The 12602-nt window shown below is 42.1% G+C and overlaps 1 protein-coding gene across 2 annotated transcripts in view; it reads right to left on the bottom strand.

Annotated features, from left to right (window-relative positions):
• EIF2B4 (eukaryotic translation initiation factor 2B subunit delta) overlaps positions 1–11647 on the bottom strand; it is a 68947-nt gene extending 57300 nt beyond the window's left edge. The window contains exons 1-2 of one of the 2 annotated variants that reach the window (XM_029596355.1): positions 11503–11647; positions 2755–2795 (exon numbers count right to left, since the gene is read on the bottom strand). In XM_029596355.1, the coding sequence (XP_029452215.1) occupies positions 2755–2795; positions 11503–11581 (120 nt within the window). In that variant the 5' untranslated portion in view covers positions 11582–11647. The other variant, XM_029596354.1, reaches the window with a different exon arrangement.
• Positions 11648–12602: the final 955 nt, after the last annotated feature.

Genomic DNA, 12602 nt, shown 5'->3' with positions numbered 1-12602 from the left:
CACAGGAGAGCGGGGCTCGTTTGTAGAGGTAAGATTTCTTATTGATTTGGTAAATTACTCTAACGTTGTGCGAACGTGCATAGAGTCCCGAACTGCTATGAAGATGGAAAATACTGAAGAGCTGCACTTCCTGCAGAGGTATATGAACTAGGACTGATGTCAGATTGAAATCTGATCCGTCTCCAACTGCTATCAGGATACACTTTAATTAATGCTAGAAACTTAAGGTTATGTTTTTAGTATTTTATTGGTTTAATATTTATAGATATATTTTAAATATTTTAATAGCCAATAGGTTTTAGTTACTTTTTTAAAATGTTGTTGTTTTATTTATAACTATTTGTAAATTGATTGTATATTTATTGTTTTATCCCTATAATTGATTGGATTTTATTGTATAATAATTTGAAATGTAAACCACTGTGAAGGCTATGCCGAGACAACGGTATAAAAATAACATTAAACCTTAAACCTTACACTATACCCCTTGGTCCTGAGTCCGTCTGCTACACGCTAGGAAATTTATAATTCCATCTTTTCCAGATATTCATAGTACATCTCAAGCATGGGGAAACCCAGCCCCAGTCTGACACAGGTAATGTCTTCATCCAAAAAAAATCAACTGTATAGGTACTGATCTCAATAATCCCTGCTCAATTTGTACCCAGTGCTTCCCCAATCCCAAACTATGTCAGTCTACTATAGTTTTAAGCTGGGACGCGACAATGTTTCAGAAAATTTTGCACTCCCAGCCCACCTTCATTCTTGGCGCGCGCATGTTATAAAATCGGGCATCCATGTGTGTGCGCCGGGTAGCGCATACACATGCACACACGCGCGCAACCTTTTAAAAGCTACCCCTTATTATAAATTATTTGTGTGTGATCATCACTGATCGCATCCCTCAACTCTTAAAAATCTTCCCAACCCATATCATACACATTCACTCAAACTACTGTATACACATTCATCATTCACTCATATAATAAAAAAATACATAGGCAAACAGTATTGCATAAGTATCATACTTAAAATCAGCAGTGTGGCCATTACAGCATTTTCAGAAGTATATTGCGAAGAAATAAGGTTAGTATAGTTTTATGGAAAAGTTTTTATTAAAAGCATTTTTTCATTTTTGATTATAGTTTATAGATACACGTCACTGGATCAGGGCGTGAGTCCTGCTAGAAATATATTTAAATCGTTATGTTTGGACAAGTTATGTCATTGGATTGGGGCACGAGTCCTGTTACAAATTCATTTAAGTCGCATGTTTGGAAGAAGTTCCATTAAGGAGTGGATGGCGAGATTAAGGTTTTCAATCATTTTTTGGTATCTATTTTAAGTAGGCCTGATTTAACTATTTCCCAGTCACGGTTCTCCATGCAGCACCATGCAACAAATTACCAATCTAGTAGTTATGATGACAATTCTTCAAAGTAAGCTGCTGAGCACCATCATAACCCCCACATTTAATCATCGGGCCAATAGTAACTTCCTGTTTACTCATATCTAAAAATATCTATCCACATTATAATCATTTTATTTATAAATGCTTTTCCTGTAAACCGTTTTGAACTAGTGATTCCCCCATGGAATGACAGTATATTTATTTATTTTATTTATTTAAATTCTTTTAATATACCGATGCTCCAGACGAGGTCTTATCGTACTGGTTTACAATGGAACTAGGGGAAAACCAATTAACAACAATGTAGAAGGTAAAATTACATTGAACAGGGAGCATAAACATGGGCATTGGAAGAAAAGACAGATTCAAACTAAAACAACTGGAGAGAGAAAAAATAGTAGCGACACATATGAAGATTATAAGGTTGCTGAATTTGGCTGGGGATTTATCTTAGGTAGGGCATAACATATAAAACATTAGGTAGGGCATAACATATAAAACATTTAAATAAATTCTAGTACCAGCAAAGAGAAGATAGCAAGACGGCTGCGAGCATACTGATCCTGGGACTTAGGAATAAACTGTGAGGCCCTGTTTGGTGGTTATTGCCTTCTGCCAGCAAAGGGCCTTGGTGGTCCTCTTGGACACTCTGGTTAGCCTTCCCAGCTCTGTGGCCCACAATTCCTACTGGCAGCCATCCTGTTCCTATTCAGCCACAGTTACATTCCAGGCTTATTTGCCAGAGCTTGGTCCTCATGGTCTTACATGGGTCGTAGTCTCAGTCCTACACTCAGCCCCATGTTTAGCCCCCTCATGGTCTTAAATTCAGTCCTACGCTTCATGTTCCTTCTTACTCCTGCTTGGTCCTAATTTGCTTTGTGTATCCAGTCCTCCTGAAGTGGTCCTACACGGCTTCTGTGGGTGCCTTCATGTCTCCAGGTTTGGGTTCTACATTGTCTTAGTGAATGCCTTGTGTTTTCTGTTGCTCCTGCTCATCCTGCCAGCCACCAGCACCTGAGGGCTCAACCCAAATGGAAGGAGGCCACTGCAGGCAAAGGATGCCCTGCTCCTGCTCCAGTTAGAACCCGCCAGTCTCACTCTGTCTGCGCCATATCAATTGACTTTAAAAAACAAAACACGCAGGTGAAAAAAAAATTTCCATTTACAACCTGTAAGGTAAGGAGCACAATGTGTTAAATCTGTGCTGATGGTACATCCCTAAAACCATTTGTGCTGTCCTTGGATTTCTTTTTTTTTTAAATTCTTCAGTAACCTGCTACAGATCCTGCAACACATTAACAGTATGTGCATGCCACCAGCTCACCTCCCCCCATAGAGCTTACCTTTGCATGCTGCAGGTCTCGTGTCTTCCCTTTACCTCCATCTAAAACATAAAATAAAATGTCAACCTTTATCATATATATATAAAAAAAGAAAGAACTGAGGGAAGAAAAAAAAAAATAAGGCAGGAAATCACTGTATGAAGTTAAAGTACTTCCCAGACCCCATCATAGGCTGAATGGTTACAAGCAGTGGGAAGGACCCTTTTGCCACTATGCCAAGGGCTCTGAATGAATCCGTTTATAAAATCAGCACCACGTTAATGCCCAAGGTCATCATCACTGCAGGGCTGTGTAAGAGGAGGACCAGAACGGTCACAGCCCTCGCCACACCACAAGACACAACCGAGCAGCAAAAAAGAAAACAACCCACAGGAAAAACTACAACAAATACACCAGCGTCAGAGTCTTTCCTGGCAATTTTTATATCACGCTACAAGTGAGCTCCCTCACCACTCTGCAAGAAAGGAAGAAAGACTTCCAATATGCGCTTATCCAAATATACCCAATATAAATAGAAGCCCGGTCATATTGCTTCCAATATGGAGCCTACATACTGTGAAACTCGGGAGTGTGAATTAAGGTAGCAGTGCTCCTCACACATAGCAAAGATGATACCTGCAGTGTGGAGACAGCTCAGGGATCAAACCAAAAAACAGTGTTTCTCCAAGACTATTTTAGCCAATGGGTCCAGCAAAACTCCTTGACAGTGAAATACTGTAAGAAAAAAAAGAACCTATCACAGGACAAACATGGAGGATACAACCATGTTTTACTTTTTTCCCAGCACTCAAGCTGGGGAAATCCATAAAATCGGCTTTGGCAGCTGGGTTCCAATCAGTAGGTGATCGCACGGCTCCCTGGCTCCAGGATCTAGAATTCCCTGGTGAGCCAGTCAGGCCCTACTTCTTACAGCCCAGCCCGCCGAGGATTCAATACCTGCAGCCACCTGACAAATCAGTCACGATGACCGAAGAAAATGCCAAAAAAGCCAAAGCGGAAGGGTTCTGTACCTTCAGCTCACACGGAACTGCTGAAACATACAGCAGTGTCTCTCAGAGAAGAGTACAAGCACAAGCATATACGCAGACAGCAATAAGTACCGTAGCAGCTACTACACCCCTTGTCCAGGAACCCGCCCACTGCCTAGGAGTGATGCAACCATTCATAAACCTAAGGTTGCATCATCCCTCCACAACCGGGCCAACACCCACAGGCAGTCATAGAGCCGCCCACAATGAGTTAGACCAAGTTTCTCAGCAGCTTCTGTTATCACATCACACACAGCAACCCCCCATTTTACACATCTGACCCAATGCCAAGACACGACACATTCTGTTGCTCTTACTGTAGTTAGGACCTATGTACTAAGCATTTTCCCCCATAGATACAAAATAGGAAAAAAACGCTTTCTTGCACCAGGCCCAATCCAGTTCTGATTCTGGAGGGGTTATCACCTCATGCTTGCACCTTTTTACGATGACTTTCAACGTCTCTGTTGGCTGATGAAAACGTATTTCCCATCTTCTGTGAAGTTCAGGTGTTTGTTCTTCTCCTCTGTTTTGGTAATCACAGAGTGTATGTATAATCAGACTTCCCAGGTTTCCCGCTGATGTGCCTGCAGGTTTCTTTCCTCATTAGCTTCAATAAGTCATTTTGTTCTGCAGTTATAAATGATTTGAAGTGCTCTGCTCGGGTACAGTTTCCACACGGCGGTCTATTATGCAAAAACATTGCACAGTTCATGCATCTGGGGTTGCAGAAATTCATTGGAGCAGTACGTGAGGGGGGAGTGAGATATTGACGTGTGTCAGATAGGACAGGGATCTCAGGGTGATCGTATAGGATTTCAAGGTTGCAAAACGGCAAGACCCGGCAGTGGCCAGGCCCTCAACGTTAGGAGGAACGAGGAAAGGTATGACCAGCAGAATGGAGGTGGTAATGCCTCTGTACAAGTGATTGGTGAGACGGCATCTGGAGTGATCCCCTTTGAAGTGCCTGAAAGGCAGAATATAAATCAAATACATAATAAAAGTACTGTTTCCAGTTCTGAAGGCCATAACTCCAGAAGGATATAGACAGAGTAGAGGCAGTCTAGAGAAGGGCTACCAAAATAGTGCAGTCTGCACCAAAAGGCTTATGTATCTCAGTGTGTAAACCATAGAAGAGGTAAGAGACAGGAATATGTCACCATTCAAATACCTCAGATATATCACTCTCGATGTTTTTGGGTTTATTTATTTATTTTGAGAAAAGGATATTCTAGAGTCATGGGTTCCAAACCTGTCCTGGGAACCCACAGCCAGTCCGGTTATTAAGGCATCCACAATGAATATGCACACGATATATCTGCATGCATAGCCTCCTTTGATTGCAAATTTGTCTCACACATTCATTGCAGATATCCTGAAAAGCCAAACTAGCTGGGATTCCCCTCTCCCCCTGTAGGGCAGATTTGGGAACCACTGTTCTAGAAGAAACATCATGATGTATAGCTCAAAACCAGTAAACTCAATATTAGGAAATGTTTCTTCACCGAAAGGGTGGTGGATGCACAGAACAGCCTCCCAGAACAGGCAAACATTCAGAAAAGTATGGGATAAGGACAAAGGATTCACAGTTGCAAAGAAGTGAAGGGAAAGCTGGAGATCTTGTTGGATCTATGGTATTTTTTAACAGGAAGGAAACTGGGCAGGCTAGATGGGCATTCTTATCTGCTGCCATATTCTTATTTTTCATCTGACTTAGTTTTGCTTATCAGTACCTCTCAAGTGTAGGAGTGCTGTGTCCTGTGTAACAAGGGGAATTTATATTAAAAACCTGCAAACTGCTATTGAGGATTTGGGCTATGTCGTATAATTGTAATTAACTAGTGCGATCAAGACTTAAGCCCACATAACAAAATTGGTGCAATCACACCGTCGGGTAGTGTTACAAGTACAATATTATTTGGTTTCAAGGAGGGAGCTATGTTGGCCAGTGCCTCCTTTAAATAGCTATCTTTGCTTTCCATTCTCTATAAAAATATTCATAACCACCTCAAAGCTGCCCAATACACTTACTGCAAGAGTAAGGCAAGCGTGATTAACATGCAGTTCCTCTCTTTATCACAAACATAAGTTTTGGGCTGTTGCTGGGTTAGAGATTTCCCTTCGTAGCAAAGTCCATGTGTGGTCAGTGTTTTTGGTACGCAGGTACTGTGGGGCGACCCCCATTATTATTATTTTATTTATAGTCCACAATTCTAAAACATATCCATTGTGGAGTTCCCATGGTGCTGAAGCAATCAGGCTCAAGAGGAAGTTTCATTTGAATCTGCAAGTGGATCTGAATCACTGGGTGGGATCATGGCAGGCTAGCCCTAGTCCTGGCCGGTTGCTGGATGTGCAGCTGCTGTAGATTTACTTTTCAGCTGCCAAAAGTAAACCAAACCTGCATTTAGGGATGTATGTCCTAAGGTACAACCCAGGCTCCATTGTGTAGTGCTGTAATTTGAGTTTCCAACCAGGATTACCAAATGGAGTGGCTACTCACCACCTGAGTAACAGCTCACAGCTCAAGCTTCCACATGCTAACCCTTAAAAGACAATGTGTATTAATTTTAAAAACGCTGTCAAATTTGGTATCTCTTAGGGTTTAAGGGTAGCAAATAATTCTAAGTTTCTAATTGTTTTTTGTGGAAAAACAGGTTGAATTAATTCTGTATGCTAGTATAAGGATAACATTTAATTCTAAGTTTATAATTGTGAGTTTGCAAAGGTCACTTGCTTGATCTGAGGTGAGAGAACTGGTTCCAGGGCAAGTAGTCACTGGTGGAGGTATTTCCCAATGATACCTGCAAAACAGGCAAGTTAGAACACCCCAGTAAAGAAGTTATGGCTAAGGCTGAAGTAGCCCAAGATGGATACAAAAAATAAAAAGCACAAAGATATGAATAACTCTAGACTGCCTGATTCTTCTGTTAATAAGGAAGTTGTGAACACAAATAGAAATAAAAACTATACTTTAAAATGTATGTATGCAAATACCAGAAGTCTGAATAATAGGTCTGGAGAATGTATGTCATTATACAAGGATATAGCCAATTATAGGCATCTCAAAGACATGGAGGAAGAAGGAAAACCAATGGGCCAGTGTGATACCAGGGTGTAAAGTATGTTATCTTGACAGGGCAGATAGAATTGGAAGAAGGGGTGGCACTATATGTAAACGATGATTAAGCATTAAACTCCTGCAGGAAACAAAGTACACTTCGGAATCATTATGGATAGAAATTCTATGTGTAAGGAGTAAGAGTAGAGTAGTGGGTTTATACTATTGCCCACCTGGCCAAGATGGGGAAAAAAAAAAACAGACTAAGTCCTGGCTGAAGTTACAATGGCAAATAAATTTGGCAACGTAAGAAGAATGGGAATTTCAATTAGGAGATGCTAGAGAAGTAAAGTTTTTGGATGCCATAAATAACTGTTTCATGGAGCAACTGATCCAACAAGAGGGGCAGCTATTTTAGATCCAGTCCTCAGTGGAACACAAAACCTGATGCAAAATGTTACTGTGGTGGGACCACTAAGCATTAGCAATCATAATGCAATCAAAATTGACACTCACTGGAGGGAGGATATTAAGTAGCTTATAACTTTATAAAGGAAATTATTTTTTTCAAAAAAATCATCAGTTGCAAATGTCAAAAGTTTGCAAGAGGCATGAATACTGTTTTAAAATGCCATCTTGGAAGCCCAGATAACATGTATCCCATACATTGGTAAAGGTCAAAGAAAGACCTAACGATTGCCAGTATGGCTTAATAGTGAGATGAAAGAGGCAGTTAAAGCCAAAGGGGCATCTTTTAAATAATGAAAAGCAGACCCAAATGAAGAAAATAGGCAAGACAATAAGCACTGGCAAGTTAGATAGAAAACACTAGTAAAGCAGGCCAAGAGAGAATTTGAAATGAAAAAGTTTGTCAGAGAGGCAATAACTCATTATGCAATTTTTTCAAATACTTCTGAAGCAAAAAGCCCGTGAAGGAATCACTTGGGCCGCTAGATGATTGAGGAATAAATGGGGTGCTCAGGATAAGGAAATAGCAGAAAAACTGAATCAATTCTCTATCTCAGTCTTTATTGTGGATGTTGGGAACATACCCACATCAGAAATATGGTGATGATTCTGAGCAACTAAAACAAATTTCTGTGATAACGAGAGGATAGAATTAATCAAATTGCTAAAGAGTAAGAAATCACCAGGAGCAGATGGTATCCTCTGAGTCCAAAACAACTAAAATATGAAACTGTAAGCATTTAAAACAGCCACAATACCTGAAGACAGGAGGATGGCCATTGTAAAAACCAATTTTTAAAAAGGGCTCCAGGGCGATCCAGAAAACTACAATTGTCGTGAGTCTGACCCTGGTGCCAGCAAAATGGTAGAAGCTATTCTTAAATACAAAATCACTAGCCATATGTATAGACATGGCTTAATGGGGAAAAATTAAGCATAAGGAAGTCTTGCCTTACCAATCTTTTACTTTTCTTATGAAGGTGTAAATAAACACATAGATAAAGGTAAGTTTCTTGATATAGGGTACTTGGGTTTTCAGAAGGCATTTGACAAGGCCCCTAAGGGAGTCTGCTCAGAAAATTAAAAAGTCATTTATTTATTTAAAATCTTTTCTATACCGTCGCTAAGTTATATACCATCGCAACGGTTTACATGTAGGCACATATTTAATGTAGTAAAAGTGTACATAGTACATTCTAACAGGTGCCATCAAAGGTTCGGTTACAATATATCATTAGACAAAATAATTTTTAGAGAAGTGGGTCATGACCGAGTGTACTGAAAGTACTTTTACGGGTAAATTTTTGAATTTAATTAAAAAGTCATGGGATAGGAGGCAATGTCCTATTGTGGATTAGTAACTGATTAAAAGACAGAGAGTAGGACTAAATGGTCAGTTTTCAAATGAAAAAAGGTAATTAATGGAGTACCACAAAGATCAGTACCGAGACTGGAAAATTGGGCTTCCAAATGGCAGATGAAATTTAATGTGGACAAGTGCAAAGTGACGCATATAGGGAAAAATAACCCTTGCTGTAGTTACATGTTAGGTTCTATCTTAGGAGTTACCACCCAGGAAAGAGATCTAGGTATCATAGTGGATAATACATTGAAACTGTCTGCTCAGTGTCCTGTGGCGATCAAAAAAGCAAACAGAATGTTAGGAATTATTGGGAAGGGAACGGCAAATAAAACGGAGGATATCATAATGCCTCTGTATTACGCCATCGTGAGACCGCACCGTTAGTACCGTGAGCAATTCTGGTCATCGCATCTCAAAAAAGGATATAGCTGCACTGGAGAAAAGTGCAGAGCAGGGCAACCAAAATGATAAGGGGCATGGAACAGCTATCCTATGAGGAAAGGCTAGGGAAGTTGGGGCTGTTCGGTTTGGAGAGGAGGGGAGATATGACGGAGGTCTACAAAGTGATGAAAGGACATGAACAAGTTATGCAAATCGATTATTTACTCTCTCAGATGATAGGAGGACAGGGGGACACTGCATGAATTTTGCAGGTAGGTCATTTAAAACAAAAAGGAAAATTCTTTTTCACTCAGTATATAGTCAAGCTCTTGAATTCATTGCCAGAGGATGTGGTTACAGCAGTTAGTGTAACTGGGTTTAAAACAGGTTTGGATAAGTTCCTAGAGGAAAAATCCATAAACTGCTATCACGGTAATTAATAAGCAAAAGTAGATTGGGATTTATCTAATGTTTGGGTACTTGTGGCTTGAACTGGTCACTGTTGGCAACATGATGGATTCTTGGTCTGACCCAGTATGACATATCTTATGTTCTGTTTAATATAGTCATAAATGATCTGGAAAAGGGAACAAGTGAACAAATTTGCAGATAACACAAAATTATTCAAAGTTGTTAAAACAGCAACAAATTGTGAGGAACAACAGAAGGACCTTGTGAGACGAGGAGACTGGACATCTGAATGGCAAATGAAATTTAATGTGGAAATATGAAAAGTGACGCACATAGGGAAAAGTAATTCCAACTACAAGTACACAATGCTGGAGTAATCACTTTGAAGTCCTCGTGGACAATATATTGAAATCCTCAGCTCAGCGGAGGCAGCAGTTGTGATAAAAAAAAAAAAAAAACACGTTCTGGACTGATCCGGGTACGTACAGGGAAAAGAGAAAATATAATATTGCCTCTATACACAGTAACAGTAATGACAGCATAAAAAGACCAAATGGTCCATCCAGTCTGCCCAGCAAGTTTCTTATGGTAGTAAACTGCTGCTCCATGCAGGTTACCCCCAAGCCTTATGTTAAAGGGTGGTAATATTAACAATCAAAAATCAAGCAATTGTCAAATCTATAACAAAATTACTGCTAGCAACATTTTTACAGGGTGAGCAGCTTTCTTGATAAGACAGACAATGCTGCTTGAACATGCTTTGCTTTTGGACTTTAGCATAGAAGCAGTCCTGTATTTTTTCCCTAATGTCTGTGTATCAGTACCCGGGCCCGAAAGACTCAGATTTAATATTGGCAGGGCCGGAGGAACCACTAGGCGAGCTAGGCCTGTGCCTAGGGTGCCGAGACTTAGGGGGGCGCCGCGGCAGGTGGCAGAATTTTGAAATGACAAAAAGTGCCATTTCAAAATTCTGCCAGCCCCCACCTCCCCCCCAGTGCCACCCTCCTGACACCCCCCTGGTGGTCCAGCAGAGGGCCTGGGAGCGATCTGCCACTCCCCAGGGCCGCGGCTGCCACTAACCAAAATGGCACCGGTGGCCTTTATCCCCTACCATGGGACAGGGGCCAACCAATGGCACTAGTAGCCCCTGTCCCATGGTAGGGGCTGAAGGCCATTGGCGCCATTTTGATTAGTGGCAGCTGACGACCCGGGGGCCGCAGATGGCTCCCGGGTCCCCCGCTGGACCACCAAGTGATTTGTGAGTTTTCTTTTTTTTGGGGGGGGGGGGGGGGGGGGAGTCGGGGCTGCGACCAGAGACGGGGCTGGGGACGGCGCAAGGCTGAAGGTGCCTAGGGTACCCAATCCCCTTGCACTGGCCCTGAATATTGACTGTCATTTCAATCCAAGGTGCAATCATACTTTGAATATAGTGTGCAGTTCTGGTTGCCCCCATCTCAAAGACATAACAAAACTAGAAAACGTGCAGAGGAGAGCAACAAAGATAATAAAAGGGATGAGAGGCTACCTAGGCGAATGAGCTCCCAGCCACACACTTCATCTGATGGTTCACTTGGACTCGTCACATTTTTGTTATTTTAATTACTATGCAAGTGCTGTAATTTACTATATTAATGCCTGAGATACTGCAGACTATAGACTAGTAAAATGGATTTTTTTTTTTTTAAAGAATTCATAGTTTCATCTAATTAACGATTACTGCCTCTCTCCCGATTTCAGTACCATAAGTGAAAAGCAAGCTGACGGGGCACTGCCAAGAGGCTGGGAGTAGGATGAACGCTGGAGGCCCCCTTCCATCCTTCCGCCGACATTTCCAGGGCTTTCCCTCAGCTACTCCCGGGTTTCGGTGTGACCCTAGGCGGGGGCGCTGCTTGAAGAATCCTCCCGGCTCTGGGAACGAGGATGAACGGGGTGGGGAGGCAGCGGCCGCACAGCGCAAACTCAAATCTCCTAGACTCGAGTACGGCAGCGCGTGGGGGAGGAAACCCATCCCCCGGGAGGGGGCGGAGCGTACCCACCTCGCGCTCCGCTTCCGCCGCCTTGATTCCCGGGACTCCGGACTGCTGCCATTGTGCTGCCCCGCTCTCTCTCCGCCATGCTGCACGCTTTCACCTGCGCCGGCACCGTCAGACTTGCCGAGATGAGCCTGCAGCGCCCCCCGCGGCTGGGAGGAGAAAAAAAAAATGCACGGCGGCACTTTCGCCCTGCAGTCGCCACCGCGGCGAGATATCAAGAAAGTAATATACAGAATGATTAAAACAAATAGGTAAGAAAAATGAAAAAAAAATTACAAAATAATAAGTATTCCTTGCCTGTATGAATGAGGCCACTGCTTCTCCTGCCCTTAGCGCTTGACGCATGGAAGCTTTTCGACCATTCTGTGTATGGAGGGAAACGTTTAGCGAATCACGCCCCTGGTATTCTAAAAGGCAATTTTCAATAGCAGCTAGCTTGTTGCTAACTATTTTTATACAAGTGTAATACATTACTGTTATTAGTTTATCAGAACTGAGAATCCTAACTTTACACCTGTAGCAAGCTAAACCAGGTTCCTGTCCCCATGAGCTTATGTGTTGGAGCCTTACAAAGTGGACCCAGCTGCAACTGGATCTGAGTGATGTGTTTTGGACTTGTCAAAAAGGGGTTTTTAACCCTGCAGGGACTGCAAGCCACAGCAGCCAAGGTGAAGGAATATAAAAATACATCAAAATCCCTGTGTGTTCTATGAATGACAGATATTCTGCAAGAGCCAGCATCCAGCACTCACAGTGTTAATTTGGGAAAAGGGCTGTATTGTCTAGCCTGCCCAGAGAACAGCACTACATAGCCAGCAGAGGAGGAAGCCAAAGAAATGCTGGGAGATCATTTAAGGAAGAAATGGTATAATTTGGCTGGCTCCGTGTGAAGGGACAGGACTACCAAGAGTTTGAGCCAGGAAGAGGGAAGTGTATCTGGCAGCTCTGCAATCAGTTCTGAAGAACTAATTATCAAGAGGGAGAGACAGAAATCTGTGCTCTGAGGAAATAGCTAGACAGCTGTTATTGCTTCATAGCCCAGCTACAGATAAAATCCCAACAAGGGACAGAGAAGCCAGGAGCTGAGAGACTTCCTTTCCAGA

The sequence above is a fragment of the Rhinatrema bivittatum genome, chromosome 3, assembly GCF_901001135.1.
Source record: "Rhinatrema bivittatum chromosome 3, aRhiBiv1.1, whole genome shotgun sequence".
NCBI lineage: Eukaryota > Metazoa > Chordata > Amphibia > Gymnophiona > Rhinatrematidae > Rhinatrema > Rhinatrema bivittatum.
The sequence above is the reverse complement of the archived record's forward strand: the minus strand, read 5'-3'. Positions and strand labels throughout refer to the sequence as shown.